A 19,706-nucleotide genomic window follows, 5' to 3' on the forward strand; every position below is an offset into this window, starting at 1 on the left:
AAAAACAAACCCTCATAAAGCTATATAGACGAAAAAATAAAAAAAGTTATAGCTCATGGAACGAGACCATGAAAAAAGGAAGAAAAACGCTTGGTCATAAAGGCCCAAACAGGCTTGGTCACTAAGGGGTTAAAGGGAACCTGCTACCTGGATTTGGGGTATAGAGCTGAGGAAATGGGCTGCTAGATAGACGCTAGCACATCCGCAATATCCAGTCCCCATATCTCTCTGCTTTTATTGTGTAAAAAAACTATTTTATATATGTAAATGAGGCTAGTAAGAAGCCCAAGGAGCTGTTACTAACATTTCCGGAGCCCAGCACCGCCCACATACTCTCAATCTCCTCCTTGCTCCCCGATGTCGCAAAGCTAGAGCGCCGTAATCTTGCGATGCGCGAGCTAGCGCATGCGCAATGTCGGTATAGTGTTCCTTCCCTGTGCTGGCATCAGCCTCAGGGAATGAACTGTGCATGTGCTAGCTTGCGCATGACGAGATTACGGCGCTCTAGCTTTGTGACGTCGGGGAGCAAGGAGGAGATTCGGAGTATGCGGGGCGGTGCTGGGCTCCTTCACAGTGGGCATGGCAGGGCTCAGAGTCGGAGAACGCTGGACTCATCTCTGAAGCATGGAGGAGATGGGACTCATCTAAGGTTCATTTACATATATATTTTTTATATATATATTCATTTATTTTTTTTACTCAATAAAAGCACACAGAGCTATGGGGACTGGATATTGCGGATGTGCTAACGGCGATCTAGCAACCCATGTCCTCGGCTCTATACCCAAATTTCAGGTGACAGGTTCCCTTTAATGTGAAAAGTGGTTCGGTACTAAAAAACAAAACAAAAAAAATCTGCATAAAAATATGCGCCATCTGATGAAGCAATGGGAAGTGTTTTTTAAGTCTTTTTTAGTGTATTATGGCCCTTAATACAAACATTTTATGCACAAAAATACACTTTGCCATATGAACATAAACTTAGCGTGGACTCCCCCACTTTTTCTCTACAATTATAAAAACAAATTAAAATAGATAAAAATATGGAAACATTTTGGGCTCATGCACACGACTCTATGTATTTTGTGGTCCGCAAAAAATCCGGATGGCGTCTATATGCATTCTGTATTTTGTGGAACAGAACAGCTGGACCCTAATAGAACGGTACTATCCTTGTCCGTAGTGCGGACAAAAATAGGACATGTTCTATTTTTTTGCGGAACGGAAATGCGGACATAAACGGAATGCACACGGAGTAACTTCCGTTTTTTTGCGTACCCATTGAAATGAATGGTTGCGCATACAGTCTGCAAAAAAAAAACGGAGCAGACATGGAAAGAAAATATGTTAGTGTGCATGAGCCCTAGTGTGTATGCTGGGTGCTTTCCTGTTGTGCACGCTAAACAGACATAGTGTGAACATGGCCTTACTAATACATCGCCATACCCAAAGTGCTCTTGATTTAAAGGGATTATTTGAGTTAATTTTGTATGTTTCTAACTAGGCAAATGTAACAGATTTACCATGCTCTTACTGCATCTGTAGTTGCTCCTTTCTCAGATTTCACTGAGGGTCACATGACCTGTGATGTCAACTTCTCTCCCTGCTCTGATGATGTTTCATGCACAAGCCTGAGAGAGAAGATACTGTACTGGTCACGCCCCCTTGCACTGACATCTGCTCTCTCCCTGGATTCTTAACCCCTTCAGCTGCACAGACTGTGTAGCTGCAAGCAGTGAGGAGACAAATGCTGGGCACAGGAGCCGACAGAGGAGTTCTGCAGAGCATTGCACAAGAACAGGTGGGGGGAAGATCCTGTGTGCATCACCAGTGTCATTGTACAGCTGGGACTTGTAGTCCTACAAATACAACATGCTGCTGAGTCTCCCAGCAGGCAGACATGTCACTCAGGGCATCGCTTGCCCTTTGCCTGCAATAACAATAATCTCTGCCCCTCCCCCTGCTCTGCAAACAAAGGGCCAGAAGAGAACGAGGGAAATGAGGAAATAGATTTTTAATTTTATTTTTTGCCGAAAACTTCCTTAGCTTGGTTATATATTGCTGACCATCAGATTTAGGCCTCATGCACACGACCGTTGTGTGCATCCGTGGCCGTTGTGCCGTTTTCCGTTTTTTTTTCGCGGACCCATTGACTTTCAATGGGTCCGTGGAAAAATCGGAAAATGCACCGTTTTGCAGCCGAGGCCGTGATCCGTGTATCCTGTCCGTCAAAAAAATATGACCTGTCCTATTTTTTTGACGGACAACGGTTCACGGACCCATTCAAGTCAATGGGTCCGTGAAAGAACACGGATGCACACAAGATTGGCATCCGTGTCCGTGATCCGTGGCCGTAGGTTGCTTTCATACAGACGGATCCGAAGATCCGTCTGCATAAAAGCTTTTTCTGATCTAAGTTTTCACTTCGTGAAAACTCATTTCCGACAGTATATTCTAACACAGAAGCGTTCCCATGGTGATGGGGACGCTTCTAGTTAGAATACACTGCAAACTTTGTACAAGACTGCCCCCTGCTGCCTGGCAGCACCCGATCTCTTACAGGGGGATATGATAGCACAATTAACCCCTTCAGGTGCGGCACCTAAAGGGGTTAATTGTACTATCATATTCCCCTGTAAGAGATCAGGGCTGCCAGGCAGCAGGGGGCAGACCCCCCCCCCCTCCCCAGTTTGAATATCGTTGGTGGCACAGTGTGCCTCCACCATCGCCCCCCCTCCCTCCCTCTATTGTATTAAATCGTTGGTGGCACAGTGTGCCAACCACCATCGGCCCCCCTCCCTCCCTCTATTGTATTAAATCGTTGGTGGCACAGTGTGCCAACCACCATCGGCCCCCCTCCCTCCCTCTATTGTATTAAATCGTTGGTGGCACAGTGTGCCAACCACCATCGCCCCTCCCCCCCCCCCTCCCTCTATAGCAGTAACATTGGTGGCAGTGTGCGGTCTCAACAGTAGAAGATTCAAACTCACCTGCTTGCTGCTGCGATGTCTGTGAACGGCCGGGAGCTCCTCCTACTGGTAAGTGACAGTTCTTTAGCAATGCGCCGCACAGACCTTTCACTTACCAGTAGGAGGAGCTCCCGGCCGGACACAGACATCGCAGCAGCAAGCAGGTAAGTATGAATCTTCTACTGTTGAGACCGCACACTGCCACCAATGTTACTACTATAGAGGGAGGGGGGGGGGCGATGGTGGTTGGCACACTGTGCCACCAACGATTTAATACAATAGAGGGAGGGAGGGGGGCCGATGGTGGTTGGCACACTGTGCCACCAACGATTTAATACAATAGAGGGAGGGAGGGGGGGGGCGATGGTGGGGGCACACTGTGCCACCAACGATATTCAAACTAGGGAGGGGGGGGGGTCTGCCCCCTGCTGCCTGGCAGCCCTGATCTCTTACAGGGGAATATGATAGTACAATTAACCCCTTTAGGTGCCGCACCTAAAGGGGTTAATTGTGCTATCATATCCCCCAGTAAGAGATCGGGTGCTGCCAGGCAGCAGGGGGCAGTCTTGTACAAAGTTTGTAGTGTATTCTAACCTGAAGCGTCCCCATCACCATGGGAACGCCTCTGTGTTAGAATATACTGTCGGATCTGAGGTTCACGAAGTAGCTCATATCCGACAGTATATTCTAACATAGAGGCGTTCCCATGGTGATGGGGACGCTTCAAGTTAAAATATACCATCGGATTGGAGAAAACTCCAATCCGATGGTATAAAAGAACTCCAGACTTTACATTGAAAGTCAATGGGGACGGATCCGTTTGAAATGGCACCATATTGTGTCAACATCAAACGGATCCGTCCCCATTGACTTGCATTGTAATTCAGGACGGATCCGTTTGGCTCCGCACGGCCAGGCGGACACCAAAACGACTTTTTTTTCATGTCCGTGGATCCTCCAAAAATCAAGGAAGACCCACGGATGAAAAAACGGTCACGGACCCACGGACCCCGTTTTTGCGGACCGTGAAAAAAAACTGTCGTGTGCATGAGGCCTTACAGTGATAGATATATATATATATATATATATATATATATATATATATATATATATATATATATATATATATATATATATATATATATATATATAATTTATTTTTTTCATAACTCTGGGCTAATTCTTTTGCTGGACAATTTGTAGTTTTTATTGATACCATTTTGGAGTGTGTGTGACTTTTGATCATATTTTATGACAATTTTTTGGGTAAGAGAAGCAATGAAAAAATGGCAAATTGGCCATTTTGAGCCTTTTTTACTGTTACGCCATTCGCTGTATTGGAAAAATATTTTTATATTTTAAAAGTATGGGTGTTTTCAGTCGCGGTGATACCTATGATGTTTATTAGGGATGAGCCAATTTTATATTTTAAAATTCGTTTTCGGTTCGGGTTGTGGTATAATGTGAATTGCGTTATGGATTCCGTCACCATGGACCATAACGCAATGCCTTTTAGAGGCATACCGTAATTCATTCCATCATAATAGAAGACTATGGCCTGCATAACGGATCTGTCCGGTTTCCGTTATGCAGGAGAGGACTGCAGCACAACGGAAACTGCACCCATTATTGAGAATTGCTCATTTCTTATGTTGGCCTGCCATCTGGTGGCCAAAATAAGAATAGCACTTTGAATATCTGTAAAGAATAAATCAAGGCAACTGGACTTACTGTAGCTTTCTTGAAAACGTTTCACTTGTTCTTCCAACGAGCTTTCTCAGCGAGGCTGAGCCCATTCAAATCAATTACTGGCATCCCCATTAGCTGCAGGGGACGCCGGTAACGTGCATTTTTGCGCATTTATATGCTGTGATCTCAATTGATCACGGCATCTAAAGCCTTTAATTAACGCGATCGGCATTATTGCCGGTCGCAGTAATTAACTGCAGGTCTCTGCTGTTTGAAGGGTATGATGGGTCATGAAGGGTGATGAAGGGTCACAGTCAGTGTACATGCAAAATATGTTCCCACTACCCAGCCAGCTGATTGTCAGCTAGCAAGGGAGAAAGCCCAAGGGGTCCAGGCTTCAAGGAGGCCCTAGGTGGATAATGTCACTCCTCAACCAGCCAGTTTGGAGGCAAGCTAATCCTGCAGGAAAACCCCCAGCAGGGGGTCTCAGCCCTTGCCCGGGATCAATGATACCTCCCAGACATGTTGGCACCTACATTTCATAAGGAATTATGAATCGTCCATCTATCCACATAGTCCTGGCTTGAGGCTAGGATGCCCGGGAGGGGAGATATTTATATCTCCCTACAGAAACCAAATAATGGTACCAAGTTTTCTATTGTGACAACCCTGGTGTCATGTGACTAACACTCTGCATAATAACGTACCGTATTTTTCGCCCCATAAGACACATTCCCCCCCCCCCCCCCCAAAAGTGGGGGAAAAAATGCCCCTGCGTCTTATGGGGCGAATAAATGAGTGCTTCCATTATGGAAGTGCTCATTAGTACCGGAGGACCAGGAAGCAGTGGAGGCTCTGTACTCGCTGCTTCCTGGTCCTCGGCTGTGCAGTGGCTGCGCATGCATGAGGGCGCTCTATGTCCTCACGCTGTGCGCGCCGGTTCACAGCACAGCTGACAGCAGGAGGAAGAAGAGCGCGGGCAGTGAGGAGCTGCTGGGGGCCAATATGAGTGGCAATAGGGTGGGGTCTACTGGGGCTAATATGAGGCAATGGGGGCTACTGAGGGCTGATATGCAATGGGGGCCAATATGATGGGCAATGGGGGCTGCTGGGGGCCAATATGAGAGACAATGGGGGCTGCTGAGGGCTGGTATGAGGCAATGGGGGCTGCTGGGGGCTGATATGAGGTCTGATTCGGGTCTGAGGTCTGATTGGGGGTCTGAGGTCTTAAATGAGGTCTAATGAGAAAAAAAAAATTCTTATTGTCCTCCTCTAAAACTTAGGTGCGTCTTATGGGCCGGTGCGTCTTATAGGGCGAAAAATACAGTAGTTTGTAAGGCTGAAAAAAAGACATCTGTCCGTCCAGTTCAGCCTGTTATCCTGCAAGTTGATCCAGCGGAAGGCAAAAATGAAAAAAAAAAAATGAGGTAGAAGACAATTTTTTTCATTTTAGGGGAAAAAAATTCCTTCCTGATCTCCAACTGATTAGGGACAGGAAGTCACTTATTTCTCTATTCATTCCTAAGAGACTGACATTGAGGCTTCAATAAGGAATACATAGAGAAACTGGCTTCCTGTTCACACATACAGTGGATATAAAAGGTCTACACACCCCTGTTAAAATGTCAGGTTTATGTGCTGTAAAAAAAATGTGGGACAAAGATAAATCATTTCAGAACTTAGAACTTTTTCCACCTTTAATGTGACCTATAAACTGTACCACTCAATTTAAAAACAAACTGAAATCTTTTAGGTGGAGGGACGAAAAAAAAAAAAAAAAAAAAAAAATAATGTGGTTGCATAAGTGTGCACACCCTCTTATAACTGGGGATGTAGCTGTGTTCAGAATTAAGCAATCACATTCAAAATCATGTCAAATAGGAGTCAGCATACACCTACCATCATTTAAAGTGCCTCTGATTAACCCCAATCAAGGTTCAGCTGCTCTAGTTGGTCTTTTCTGAAATTTTCTTAGTCACATCCAACAGCAAAAGCCATGGTCCACAGAGAGCTTCCAAAGCATCAAAGGGATCTCATTGTTAAAAGGTATCAGTCAGGAGAAGGGTACAAAAGAATTTCCAAGGCATTAGATATACCATGGAACACAGTGAAGACAGTCATCATCAAGTGGAGAAAATATGGCACAACAGTGACATTACCAAGAACTGGACGTCCCTCCAAAATTGATGAGAAGACCAGAAGAAAACTGGTCTGGGAGGCTACCAACAGGCCTACAGCAACATTAAAGGAGCTGCAGGAATATCTGGCAAGTACTGGCTGTGTGGTACATGTGACAACAATCTCCCGTATTCTTCATATGTCTGGACTATGGGGTAGAGTGGCAAGATGAAAGCCTTTTCTTATGAAGAAAAACATCCAAGCCATTTTGCAAAAACACATCTGAAGTCTCCCAAAAGCATGTGGGAAAAGGTGTTATGGTCTGATGAAACCAAGGTTGAACTTTTTGGCCATAATTCCAAAAGATATGTTTGCAGCAAAAACAACACTGCACATCACCAAAAGAACACCATACCCACAATGGTGGCGGCAGCATCATGCTTTGAGGCTGTTTTTCTTCAGTTGGTTAGTTAAGCTAGAGGGAATTATGAACAGTTCCAAATACCAGTCAATATTGGCACAAAACCTTCAGGCTTCTGCTAGAAAGCTGAACATGAAGAGGAACTTCATCTTTCAGCATGACAACGACCCAAAGCATACATCCAAATCAACAAAGGAATGGATTCACCAGAAGAAGATTAAAGTTATGGAATAGCCCAGCCAGAGCCCAGACCTGAATCCGATTGAAAATCTGTGGGGTGATCTGAAGAAGGCTGTGCACAGGAGATGCCCCCGCAATCTGACAGATTTTGAGTTTTTTTGCAAAGAGTTGGCAAATCTTGGCAGGTCAAAATGTTCCATGCTTATAGAACCATACCCCAAAAATACTGAGTGCTGTAATAAAATCAAAAGGTGCTTCAACAAAGTATCAGTTTAAGGGTGTGCACACTTATGCAACCATATTATTTTATTTGTATCGTTTTTTTTTCTTCCCTCCACCTAAAAGATTTCAGTTTGTTTTTCAATTGAGTTGTACAGTTTATAGGTCACATTAAAGATGGAGAAAGTTCTGAAATGATTTATCTTTGTCTCAATTTTTTACATCACAGAAACCTGACATTTTAACAGAGGTGTGTAGACTTTTTATATCCACTGTAAGATGCTGTGTTAGATGGAGAGTCACATGACACAGCTGAGGATCAGAAGGGAGGTTATAACTCACAAATACAGACACTGGTAAGAAAATGACCTTCATTGCAGATTACATCATGTACCTTTCTAACAGCTCAGAGAATACAATTATTTGTGGGAGTGCTTCTTTAAATGTAGCATGCAGCACTAATCTTCCTGTCAAAATGACAGACACCACATTAGGACCCACAATGAATGACTGTTACTTTTTAAATTACATTCTGCGCTACCAAAAATAATACGGCAGTACTTACCTCTTAGGCCCCTTGCAGACGAGTGTGTGCGGATTAGGTCCAGATGCATTGTGAATTCGTTCAGTAAAAATGTGTGATTTCGCAAAGTCATTCAGTTTTGTCTGTGATCGCATTCAATTTTTATTGTGCGGGTGCAATGTGATTTAATGCGTTTTGCAAGCGTGTGATAAAAAACTGAAGGTATATAAACAACATCTCTTAGCAACCATCCGTGAAACGCGTCATATCCGCACTTACTTGCAGATGCGATTTTCACGCAGCTCCATTCACTTCTATGGGTCCAGCGTTGCCTGAAAAAATGCTGAATATAAACATGCTGTGATTTTTCACGCAACACACAAGTGATGAGTGAAAACCAATGCACATGTACACAGCCCCATTGAAATGAATGGGTCCCGATTGCGTGTGGGTGCAATGCGTTTGCATTTCTCATTGCTCCCGTGCGGAATACTCGCTCGTGTGAAAGGGGCCTTACATCCAGTGAAGTATTCCCTGATGTACATATTCTTTCCTCATCATCTCCATTCCTTTCAGACCACCATGATGACTTCTTTCAGCCAGGCCTTCTGTCTGCAGAGTTTATCACACAGATATCTTAGGTTCCCACTTTTTTTTATCATCCTCCCAGCTTTTGAATACCCATACCTGTCACCCCCAATATGGTGCCCACTGGGCTATCCAATGCTGCCAAATACTATACTGCAGAAACAAATAGCCCCCTGAAAATACCAGTACCGCACAGATAGTTCCCTCTTCAATATGTATTGCCACAATGTGCACCTAAGAAATAATTGTACTCAGCAAATATTGTCCCTGACAGTAATAGTGCCATAAACATGGTGTTCACCAAAAAGCTCTTACTGTGCTAGGGTGCCCCCACAGTAATAGTGCTCCCAAAAGTCCCACAAATGGAAATAATTCTCACCCAGATTGCCCTTAGTACTGAGTGCCCCCAATAGTAATAATGTTTTCCAAGTTGCTTCCAATAGAGGTGGACCATAATGTCCCCACAGTGTGCCCCAGTAGTAAAAAAAAAAGCCCATCACAGTGCCTTTTAGTAGTATTAAAGCCCCTACAGTTTGCACCAGTAGTAAATATGCCCCCTTGTAGTACTAAAGCCCATCATAATGAAGAATCTGGGCAATAAATATTGAGTTTCGTTTGGCTGTTAATCCTTGCTTTGTTAGCGGAAAAAAAATGGATTAAAATGGAAAATCTGCCCCAAAAAAGTGAAATTCTGAAATTTAATCTCCAATTTCCATGAATTCTTGTGGAACACCTAAAGGGTTAACACAATTTGGAAAATCGGTTTTAAATACCTTGAGGGGCGTAGTTTCTAAAATGGGGGTCACTTTTTTGGAGTTTCTACTCTAGGGGTGCATCAGGGGGCTTCAAATGGGACATGGTATCAAAAAACCAGTCCAGCAAAATCTGCCTTCCAAAAAACCATATGGCGTTCCTTTCCTTCTGCGCCCTGCCGTGTGGCCATACAGCAGTTTACGACTAGATATGGGGTGTTTCTGTAAACTACAGAATCGGGGCAATACATATTGAGTTAAGTTTGGCTGCCAACCTTTGCTTTGTTAGTGGGGGAAAAAAATGATTAAAATGGAAAATCTGCCAAAAAAGTGAAATTCTGAAATTTAATCTCCATCTCCATTTTCCATTCTTGTGGAACACCTAAAGGGTTAACAACATTTGTAAAAATCAGTTTTTAATACCTTGAGGGGGTGTAGTTTCTAAAATGGGGTCGTTTTGGGTGCTTTCTATTATATAAGCCTCACAAAGTGACTTCAGACCTGAACTGGTCCTGAAAAAGTGGGTTTTAGAAAGTTTCTGAAAAATTTCAAGTTTTGCTTCTAAACTTTTCCAAGCCTTGTAACGTCCCCAATAAATAAAATGGCATTAACTAAATGATCCAAACATAAAGTAGACATATGGGAAATGTAAAGTAATAACTATTATGAGGTATCACTATTTTTTTTTTATAAATAAAAATGAAATATTTTGAATCCATTTTACCAGTATCATGAAGTACACTATGTGACGAGAAAACAATCTCAGAATGGCCTGGATAACTAAAAGCGTTTTAAAGTTATCAGCACATAAAGTGACACTGGTCAGATTGGCCAAAATCAGTCTGGTCCTTAAGGTGAAAAATAGCCCGGTACTTAAAGGGGTTGTCCAGGTTCAGAGCTGAACCTGGACAGCCCTCCATTTTCACCCCAGCAGCCCCCCTGACATGAGCATCGGAGCAGTTCATGCTCCGATGCTCTCCTTTGCCCTGCGCTAAATCGCGCAGGGCAAAGGCATTTTTCAGAGTTCCGGTGACGTACCGGGCTCTCCATGGGGCTGACAGGAACCCCGGTGAATGTCACCGGCACTGATGGGCGGGATTTGGCTCTGCCCTAGCCAGTAAAACGGCTAGGGCAGAGCTAAAGCCCGCCCCTCAGAGCCGGTGACGTCACCGAACACACTGCTGGGCGGAAGTTACCGCCCGGCAGTGTGTTATTAAAAACAAAAGAGCCCGTGCCCTGCGCGATCTAGCGCAGGGCACTGGAGCGCATCGGAGCATGAGATGCTCCGATGCTAGGCTCAGGGGGGCTGCCGGGGTGAGAATAAGGGTATGTCCGGGTTCAGCTCTGAACCCGGACAACCCCTTTAAGGGGTTAAAACAGTGCTGCTTGAGGGCATGTAGATCACAAACATCCAAATTGACCATCTGTCTGGATCCATGTGAGGTACAGGGCTGGTTCTAACTTTGTTAGAAAGAGATGCCATGTACTATATGATTAAAATTTTTACATTGATCATGAGATAACGTCTTTTAACTAGAAAACTAATTAAAGACACCTGGGTTGGGGCAACAAAACCACCAGCATGCTGTTATGCAGCTGGGTCCCAGATTTGCCCCTAGAGCAAACTAAAGTCCTCACAAAGGATAGTCAATGAATACTGAACTTAATCTTCAGACTTTAGTTATTTGGTCAGTTATTGTGAGCCAAAACACAGAACAGATGCAGATCTTTCCATTAGGCGGAATGCACACGGCCGTGAGCGGTCCGTGGCATCCCGGCCTGTTATCCTGCTGAGAGCAGGAGCGCACGGCATCATTGGTTGCTATGGCGCTGTGCGCTCCCTGCTGCCGCTGCACTACAGTAATACACACGTATGATCTATACCAGTGTATTACTGTAGTGCAGCGGCGGCATAAAGCAGGAGGGGACGGGGTGACGCTAGGGAGGCTTGTCTAAGCCCCTGCCTGTCATTGGCTTCTCCTCTCCTCCCCAACACCGGATGTTTTCATCGGTGCCCGGGGAGAAGCAGCAGTGCCGTTGCGGGGACCAGGAGCGGGCAGGGAGCGGGGTAAGTATATTCAATGTGAGGGGCCCGGCTTAGAGGGGGGGCAGTTTAAGGTATTGGATAACCCCTTTGAAACATGACAAATGATAAACTGAAAAACCTGTAGTAAAAATCAGTAATGCTTTCAAAATTTACTCCTCTGGTCAAAAACACAGTATTACGGGTTCATCCATGAAAAGTATTACTATGAAATAAATAGGGCATTTCATGTTAAAGAATAACTGTCATATTTTTTTCAAAAAATCAATTTTAGCATATGTTACTGCTGCAGCATTATTATGCATAAAGCAGTCTTTAGTTTCTTCACTTACCACTGTTTTCCTTGAGTTTTCCACTGTTTTGAATCCTACATTATGAGGATCTTCTCAAGATGGCTCCTCTGCCAGTTCTCTGAGGCAAAAACTGCATTCCCTCAGGTCACATACAAACATGCTATAGCCAGCAGCTTCCTGCCAGCCAATCAGATTGGATTACTGAGAGACACGCCTCCTCACTCTGAAGCCTAATGCAGGCATGCAGTGTGAAGGCCCGCCCCTCTGTCTTCCTAGCTGGAGACAGATGAGCCATAGCAACGGTCTTTTAAGGGAGCAGTGGAAAGGGACAGGGGGCATTAATGAAAGCTGTCATCATAAGATAATTACAGATCTTTTGGCAATCATTGACAGACTAACTCAGGTATACATGCCTATCTCTAATTAACTAGCAAATACAAAAAAAAAATGTCAGTTATCCTTTAAGTATTGTTGCAATAAATGTCTATAAAAAATATTGTAATTTTTTTAGTGTTTTATTTTTATGTACATTACAATTTCTCTCTGGTAGTGCCCCCTGCTGTTTATTCTTCTGGTCCACCTTCTCCTGCATTCAGTGGTGGACTGACATGCTCAGTAGATTCCCTGCTCCCTTCCTCCAGTGTGGTGTTATCACAGTGAAGCAGATGAAGCCGCACAGACACTTTTCATTCATCCACCCTACTTCTGAATTCATAGAAATATATCTAGACAGTGGAGAAGGAAATTGTGGAGGTATTACATGCCATATGTATCTCTGGGACTATATGTGAGGGACTATTTTCTATAAGGGGGAGAGGTCACCAAGAACTCATTGAAATACATTCTGGGAGAAGCAGGTGCTTGATGAGCCACTGCCCACCCACAGAAAGGAAAGAAAGTCCTCCAGATATGTGAGTAAAAACAGTTTTACATTTGTGGGATAATAACCCTAATGTAAGGGTCCTCTAGGTCCTGTGTTAAAGGGGTTGGCTCATCTCAGACATTGGTGGCAAATCACTAGGCTATGCCATCGATGTTTGAAAGGTGCGGGTCCCACCTCTGTGACATGCTCCTATATCCACAACAGAGCCCCCGAAGTGAATGCAGAGCAGCTGCACACGCGTGGCCACTCTCCATTCAGCTTGCTTGGCTATTTCCGGGAGTCCTATAGCGGTAAATGGAGTGGTGGCCGCGGTTGCGCTCTCCATTCAACGCTATCAGACTTCAGAAAACAGCCGAGTGCACTGTCTTAGCCATTTTTGGAACTCCCATAGTGATGAATGGAGAGCATGCTGCTCATCTACTGTCCTTCACTGGTCCCCTTTAAAGGAAATCTGTTACCAGGATAATCGCTATTGAAGTAAACTCATTGCCCTCCGGCTATTGTGAAACTACAACTCCCAGCATACACGGATAGCTGTTTTGGGCCTGATGGCAGTTGTAGATTTGCAGCAGCTGGAGGGCCACGAGTTTGACATCCCTGCTCTAAAGAAATAATGTAAGCATTAAACCAAGGCACATCTGGAAATAAGGTACTATCTTCTGAACATCCAGTTTATTTGGTATGCAAATGAGCCAATAAGGTGCCCAGAGGGGCGTCACTCTTGCAGGAAGGAGCCCAGGCATGTTTCTCTCTGGTAGTGCCCAAGCCTGCCCTCATGCTGGGAGCAGGGAAAAGGGGGCAGAGTTATGGCTTGAATGTGATGTAGGAGGGGTGGGTGGGCACATTGTGGAAGGAGGCGTGCCTGGGCTCCTTCCTGCAAGAATGACACCCCTCTGGGCACCTTACTGGCTCATTTGCATACTAAATAAACAGCTATCCGTGTATGCTGGGAGTTGTAGTTTCACAATAGCTGGAGGGCAACGAGTTTGACATCCCTGCTTTAGAGAATAAGACTGTGGAAAATTTCTAATATACTTCTATTTCACATTTTGCTTGCAGACCTTTAATATATCTGCACAGTAACCTCACCCTGAGTTAAAAAAAAAAAAAATTACGGCCCATTTTAGTCCTGTAAAACGGAGAACATGACTAAACATTTCAGTTAGGTAGGCCTCATGCACACGACCGTTGTGTGCATCCGTGGCCGTTTTCCGTTTTTTTTTCGCGGACCCATTGACTTTCAATGGGTCCGTGGAAAAATCTGAAAATGCACAGTTTTGCAGCCTAGACTGTGATCTGTGTATCCTGTCCATCCAAAAAATATGACCTGTCCTATTTTTTTGACGGACAACGGTTCACGGACCCATTCAAGTCAATGGGTCCGTGAAAGAACAGGGATGCACACAAGATTGGCATCCGTGGCCGTAGGTTACTTTCATACAGACGGATCCGAAGATCCGTCTGCATAAAAGCTTTTTCAGAGCTGAGTTTTCACTTCGTGAAAACCCAGATCCGACAGTATATTCTAACACAGAGGCGTTCCCATGGTGATGGAGACGCTTCAAGTTAGAATATACAACGAACTGTGTACATGACTGCCCCCTGCTGCCTGGCAGCACCCGATCTCTTACAGGGGGCTGTGATCAGCACAATTAACCCCTCAGGTGCTGCACCTGAAGGGGTTAATTGTGCATGTCATAGCCCCCTGTAAGAGATCCGGGGCTGCCAGGCAGCAGGGGGCAGACCCCCCTCCCTCCCCAGTTTAAATTTCATTGGTAGCCAGTGCGGCCCCCCTCCCTCCCTCTATTGTAATAATTAACATTGGTGGCACAGTGTGCGCCCCCCCCCCCTCCCTCTATTGTAATAAGAACATTGGTGGCCAGTGTGCGGCCTCCCCCGGCCCCCCCTCCCTCCCTCTATTGCATTAATAACATTGGTGGCCAGTGTGCGGCCTCCCCTCTCCCCCCCTCCCCCCCCCCCGATCATTGGTGGCAGCGGAGTTCCGATCGGAGTCCCAGTTTAATCGCTGGGGCTCCGATCGGTAACCATGGCAATCAGGACGCTACTGCAGTCCTGGTTGCCATGGTTACTTAGCAATAGTAGAAGCATCATACTTACCTGCTGGCTGCTGCGATGTCTGTGTCCGGCCGGGAGCTCCTCCTACTGGTAAGTGACAGTTCATTTAGCAATGCACCGCACAGACCTGTCACTTACCAGTAGGAGGGGCTCCCGGCCGGACACAGACATCGCAGCAGCCAGCAGGTAAGTATGATGCTTCTACTATTGCTAAGTAACCATGGCAACCAGGACTGCAGTAGCGTCCTGGTTGCCATGGTTACCGATCGGAGCCCCAGCTATTAAACTGGGACTCCAATCGGAACTCCGCTGCCACCAATGATCGGGGGGGGGGGGGGGAGAGGGGAGGCCGCATACTGGCCACCAATGTTATAAATGCAATAGAGGGAGGGAGGGGGGGCCGGGGGAGGCCGCACTCTGGCCACCAATGTTCTTATTACAATGGGGGGGGGGGGGCCGCACTGGCCTCCAATGATATTCAAACTGGGGAGGGGGGGTCTGCCCCCTGCTGAATGGCAACCCTGATCTCTTACAGGGGGCTATGATACGCACAATTAACCCCTTCAGGTGCGGCACCTGAGGGGTTAATTGTGCTGATCACGGCCCCTGTAAGAGATCGGGTGCTGCCAGGCAGCAGGGGGCAGTCATGTACACAGTTTGTAGTATAGTCTAACTAGAAAGGTCCCCATTACCATGGGAACGCCTCTGTATTAGAATATACTGTCGGATATGAGTTTTCACGATGTAACTCATATCCGACAGTATATTCTAACATAGAGGCGTTCCCATGGTGATGGGGACGCTTCAAGTTAAAATATACCATCGGATTGGAGAAAACTCCGATCCGATGGTATAAAAGGGACTCCAGACTTTACATTGAAAGTCAATGGGGACGGATCCGTTTGCAATTGCACCATATTGTGTCAACGTCAAATGGATCCGTCCCCATTGACTTGCATTGTAATTCAGGACGGATCCGTTTGGCTCCGCACGGCCAGGCAGACACCAAAACGACTTTTTTTTTTCATGTCCGTGGATCCTCCAAAAATCAAGGAAGACCCACGGACGAAAAAACGGTCAAGGATCACGGACCAACGGAACCCCGTTTTGCAGACAGTGAAAAAATACTGTTGTGTGCATGAGGTCTTAACTGCAGTGTACCGAGGAGCAGAACATTATATACAGTGTTACCATTTGCAGCCATACTTTATCATGTCCGTTATTAAATGTAAAGAATCAGATCTGTGTGTTTTTTGTTTTTTTTTTACTGTAAAATTTGATGACGGCATCACCTAGAGATAGGCAGCAATTTTAAAAATCACCTAAAGACATGCAGCCATGTGAATACACCCAGTACTGTAGTTACTGTAATAACCACAATAAAAATCATTATGCCATGTTTCAATTAGGCCATAACTACATTACACAGGACGGATATATGGGCTATAGCATTCTACTGCACAAATGGGTCAACTGCCTGATGTATAAAAAAATGTATCAAAGCAGAATTATAAACACATGTATATTAGAAAATTGTATGACTTCCCATTATATAAAAGGACCCCACACCTATTGTGCGATCTGTATTCCCTAATGCAGTGCTTCTAACATAGACCAAACTGGAAATTATTTGAAAAGAAGGAGTGGGCAATATTAGACCTCATTTTTGTCTCCACGTCAATGCAGACTGTTTCTCCATCAGTCTACTTGGGATTTTTTTTTCTGGAGGGGTGCATTGGTTACTAGTAAAATTTGGTAGCGTGCCAATTATGTAAATGTTACGCTTGCCAAACCTAGTGGATCTTGTAGAATGTGAAATGTATGTTATTAAAGCTGTATTCTCTTTCATTTCAGGTCCATCACACGTGCCTACTACAGAAATTCTGTCGGAGGGCTCTTGCTATTTGACATCACCAACCGCCGCTCCTTCCAGAATGTCCACGAGTGGTTGGAAGAGGCTAAAGCTCATGTTCAGCCCTACCAGATTGTTTTTGTCCTGGTGGGCCACAAATGTGACCTAGACACACAACGGCAAGTGACAAGACACGAGGCTGAGAAACTGGCCACTGCCTATGGCATGAGATATATAGAAACCTCCGCCCGAGACGCCATCAACGTAGAGAAAGCCTTCACTGATCTGACTCGCGATATATATGAGCTTGTTAGAAAGGGGGAGATAAATATCCAAGAAGGCTGGGAGGGGGTAAAAAGTGGGTTTGTCCCAAATGTAGTGCACTCGTCTGAGGAGGTAGTTAAATCAGAGAGGCGGTGCCTTTGCTAAGGAGTAGAAGTTACCGTAATATCAAGGTCGCCATTGTGAACTCTAATAAAATAACACAGCCGTAACCAATTCGTGAGGTAAAGGGTTCCTTGAATTTGTTGTTGGCACTAGAAAGCAAAGGGAGGCTGGACAGCGGAAGGAAAAAAAATAAAATTTGTTAAATCCGTAATCGCATCTCAAACTTAAGGAAGCTCTTAGGTCTCTGGCAAGGGCCAAGTGTGCATGTCTGTGTTTAGGAGTTGGGATTCATAAATCAATGATACCAAGAATTCAGATACATCCTAATTCATTTGATAAATTCTGTGTAGTTCAATGTTGGTAGTTTTATGCCGTGAGTTCTTACCACAGTGTAATGGTCATTATATATTGTTCTAGAAAAAGCAAGCCTTTCATTTACCTTACTCTGGAAACACACTGAAAATAATTTCCTGACTTCTAGTTGCTGGGACCCTATTTCAGCGGCCTTAACCCTGGGTTCACACCTAAGCGTTCCTCAAACGCGCGTTTTACGCGCGTTTTTATGCGCGTTTTTTGTAATAGTAAACGCGCGTTTGACGCACGTTTGTGTCATTGACTGCAGTGTCCTATGGCCACAAACGCGCGTCAAAACGCCCCAAAGAAGCTCAAGTACTTGTTTGAGCGTCGGGCGTTTTACAGCGCGTTCGTACGCGCTGTAAAACGCCCAGGTGTGAACCCTTCCCATAGGGAAGCATTGGTTTTCATGTCTTAAGCGTTTTACAGCGCGTTTGAACGCGCTGTAAAACGCTCAGGTGTGAACCCAGGGTAAAGCATCATCTCTCGCAGAGGCGACTGAAAAATAGTAAGAATACTACTACCAATTCCTTAAAAAGAAGTGGCTGCCACTGACCTGCAAGCCTCCTAGTGAATTGGTAGTTGCTTTATGTAGGCACAGGGGAGGCGCTTGCTCCAGACTCGCCCTGATTGAAATGTAGATACTAATGGAGAATAAGTAACAATTAATAGAGGATACTACTATAAAAAGTAAAATACTGAAGCTGTCGAGATTCTCATGACCAATGTGCTTTCAATTGGGTGTAATCGAGTCATGGTAGTTCTCATCCTGTAGACTAAGGCTACTTTCACACTAGCGTTTTTGCTGGATCCGGCAGGGTTCAGCAAAAAACGCTTCCGTTACTGATAATACAACCATCTGCATCCATTATGAACTGATCCAGTAGTATTATCTTTAACATAGCCAAGACGGATCCGTCATTAACTCCATTGAAAGTCAGTAGAGGACGGATCAGTTTTCTTTTGTATCAGAGAAAACGGATCCGTCCCCATTGACTTTTATTGTGAGTGATGACGGATCCGTCTTGCTCCGCATTCTAGGACGGAAAGCAAACCACAGCATGCTGCGGTTTGCTCTCCGGTATCGGAATGGAATGCATTTTGGAGCATTCTGTTCTGTTCAGTTACGTTTTGACCCCATTGACAATGAATGGGGACAAAACTGAAGCATTTTTTTCCAGTATTGAGACCCTATGACTGATCTCAATAACGGAAAATATTAACGCTAGTGTGTAATCCGACCAAATAGAATAACATTTTGCACTATTCCAAAGGAAAAAAAAAAAGTGTAATATAAGCAATAGAACAAATTCCCTTTTAACTTCTGTGGCAATACAATTTGGATGCAGATTACAAGGTAACGGGAAAAAGCCACATTTTTGTTTTTGGCCTTTTCTCACAATGTTTGCTTAAAATACCATTACTGCCTTGAGACCAGGTATTGTTCAGTAGTTTCACATGCTTGTATTAGATAGAAGAATATAACATTCCTGGCTATACATAGAAATCAACCGTACAAACTAGAACACGCTGAAATGTCTTTGTACAGTACGGGCTGTGATCCAGCAGCCAGACATTGACTTCCTCTTCACTGTCTTAAAGGGGTTGTCCAGAATTAGAATAAACATGGCTTCTTTCTTACAAAAACCGTGCCTCATTTGTGCCTATGTTGTGTTTGGTATTGCAACTCAGCCCCATCGACATGAACGAGGTTGAGCAGTAAAACCACATGCCTCGTGTGGACAGGGGTGGTGGTGGTTTTGGAAGAAAGCAGCCATGTTTTTCTTATCCTAGAAAAGTTCTTTAAGGAGCCCCCCAATATGCATTCTTTGGGTTCCAACATAACCTCATGCCTAATGTTGCAGGAACTGGGCATGTTAATACATCATGGTTAGGGAACGTTCACACTTGAATTAAACGAATCCAGCAGGCTGTTCCAGCAGACAACAGCCAGCCCGACTTCTCCGGATCCGGACACTATTGACTATAATGGTATCTGGCAAAATGCCTGACAAGAACTGTTGCATGCAACGGTGTGTGGATCCCATTAAAGTCAATGTGAACTGGCAGTGAATAGCAGAATCTGGTTTGGCTAAATATGGAGAACTCCGGCAGGCTGTTCTCTGCTGGAACAGCCTGTCGGATTCGTTTAAAGCAAGTGTGAGCCTACCCTTAATGTGCCACTTATTCTCTATCATGATTGGAGAGTCCGTTGTGTAACCAGATGGTTGTATGCAGTGCACGACATCAACTAATACAAGGGTAACTTCTCCACTGCAGGGTCCAGTTACTCAACCCTTTAAAATCTGTGGGTTAAGGTAATCAACCCTACATGTCATCAGGCCTATTATTATTAGC

At 44.8% G+C, this 19,706-nt stretch overlaps 1 protein-coding gene across 1 annotated transcript in view; it reads left to right on the forward strand.

Moving 5' to 3' along the window:
• The window catches only part of RAB39B (RAB39B, member RAS oncogene family), a 28,916-nt gene extending 11,362 nt beyond the window's left edge, over nucleotides 1–17,554 (forward strand). Inside the window, exon 2 of the mRNA XM_044305594.1 lies at nucleotides 16,610–17,554. Coding sequence (XP_044161529.1) covers nucleotides 16,610–17,036 — 427 coding nt within the window. The 3' untranslated portion in view covers nucleotides 17,037–17,554. The remainder of the gene's footprint in view (nucleotides 1–16,609) is intronic.
• Nucleotides 17,555–19,706: the final 2,152 nt, after the last annotated feature.

The sequence above is a fragment of the Bufo gargarizans genome, chromosome 9 (genome assembly GCF_014858855.1).
Source record: "Bufo gargarizans isolate SCDJY-AF-19 chromosome 9, ASM1485885v1, whole genome shotgun sequence".
In the NCBI taxonomy this organism is placed as follows: Eukaryota; Metazoa; Chordata; class Amphibia; order Anura; family Bufonidae; genus Bufo; species Bufo gargarizans.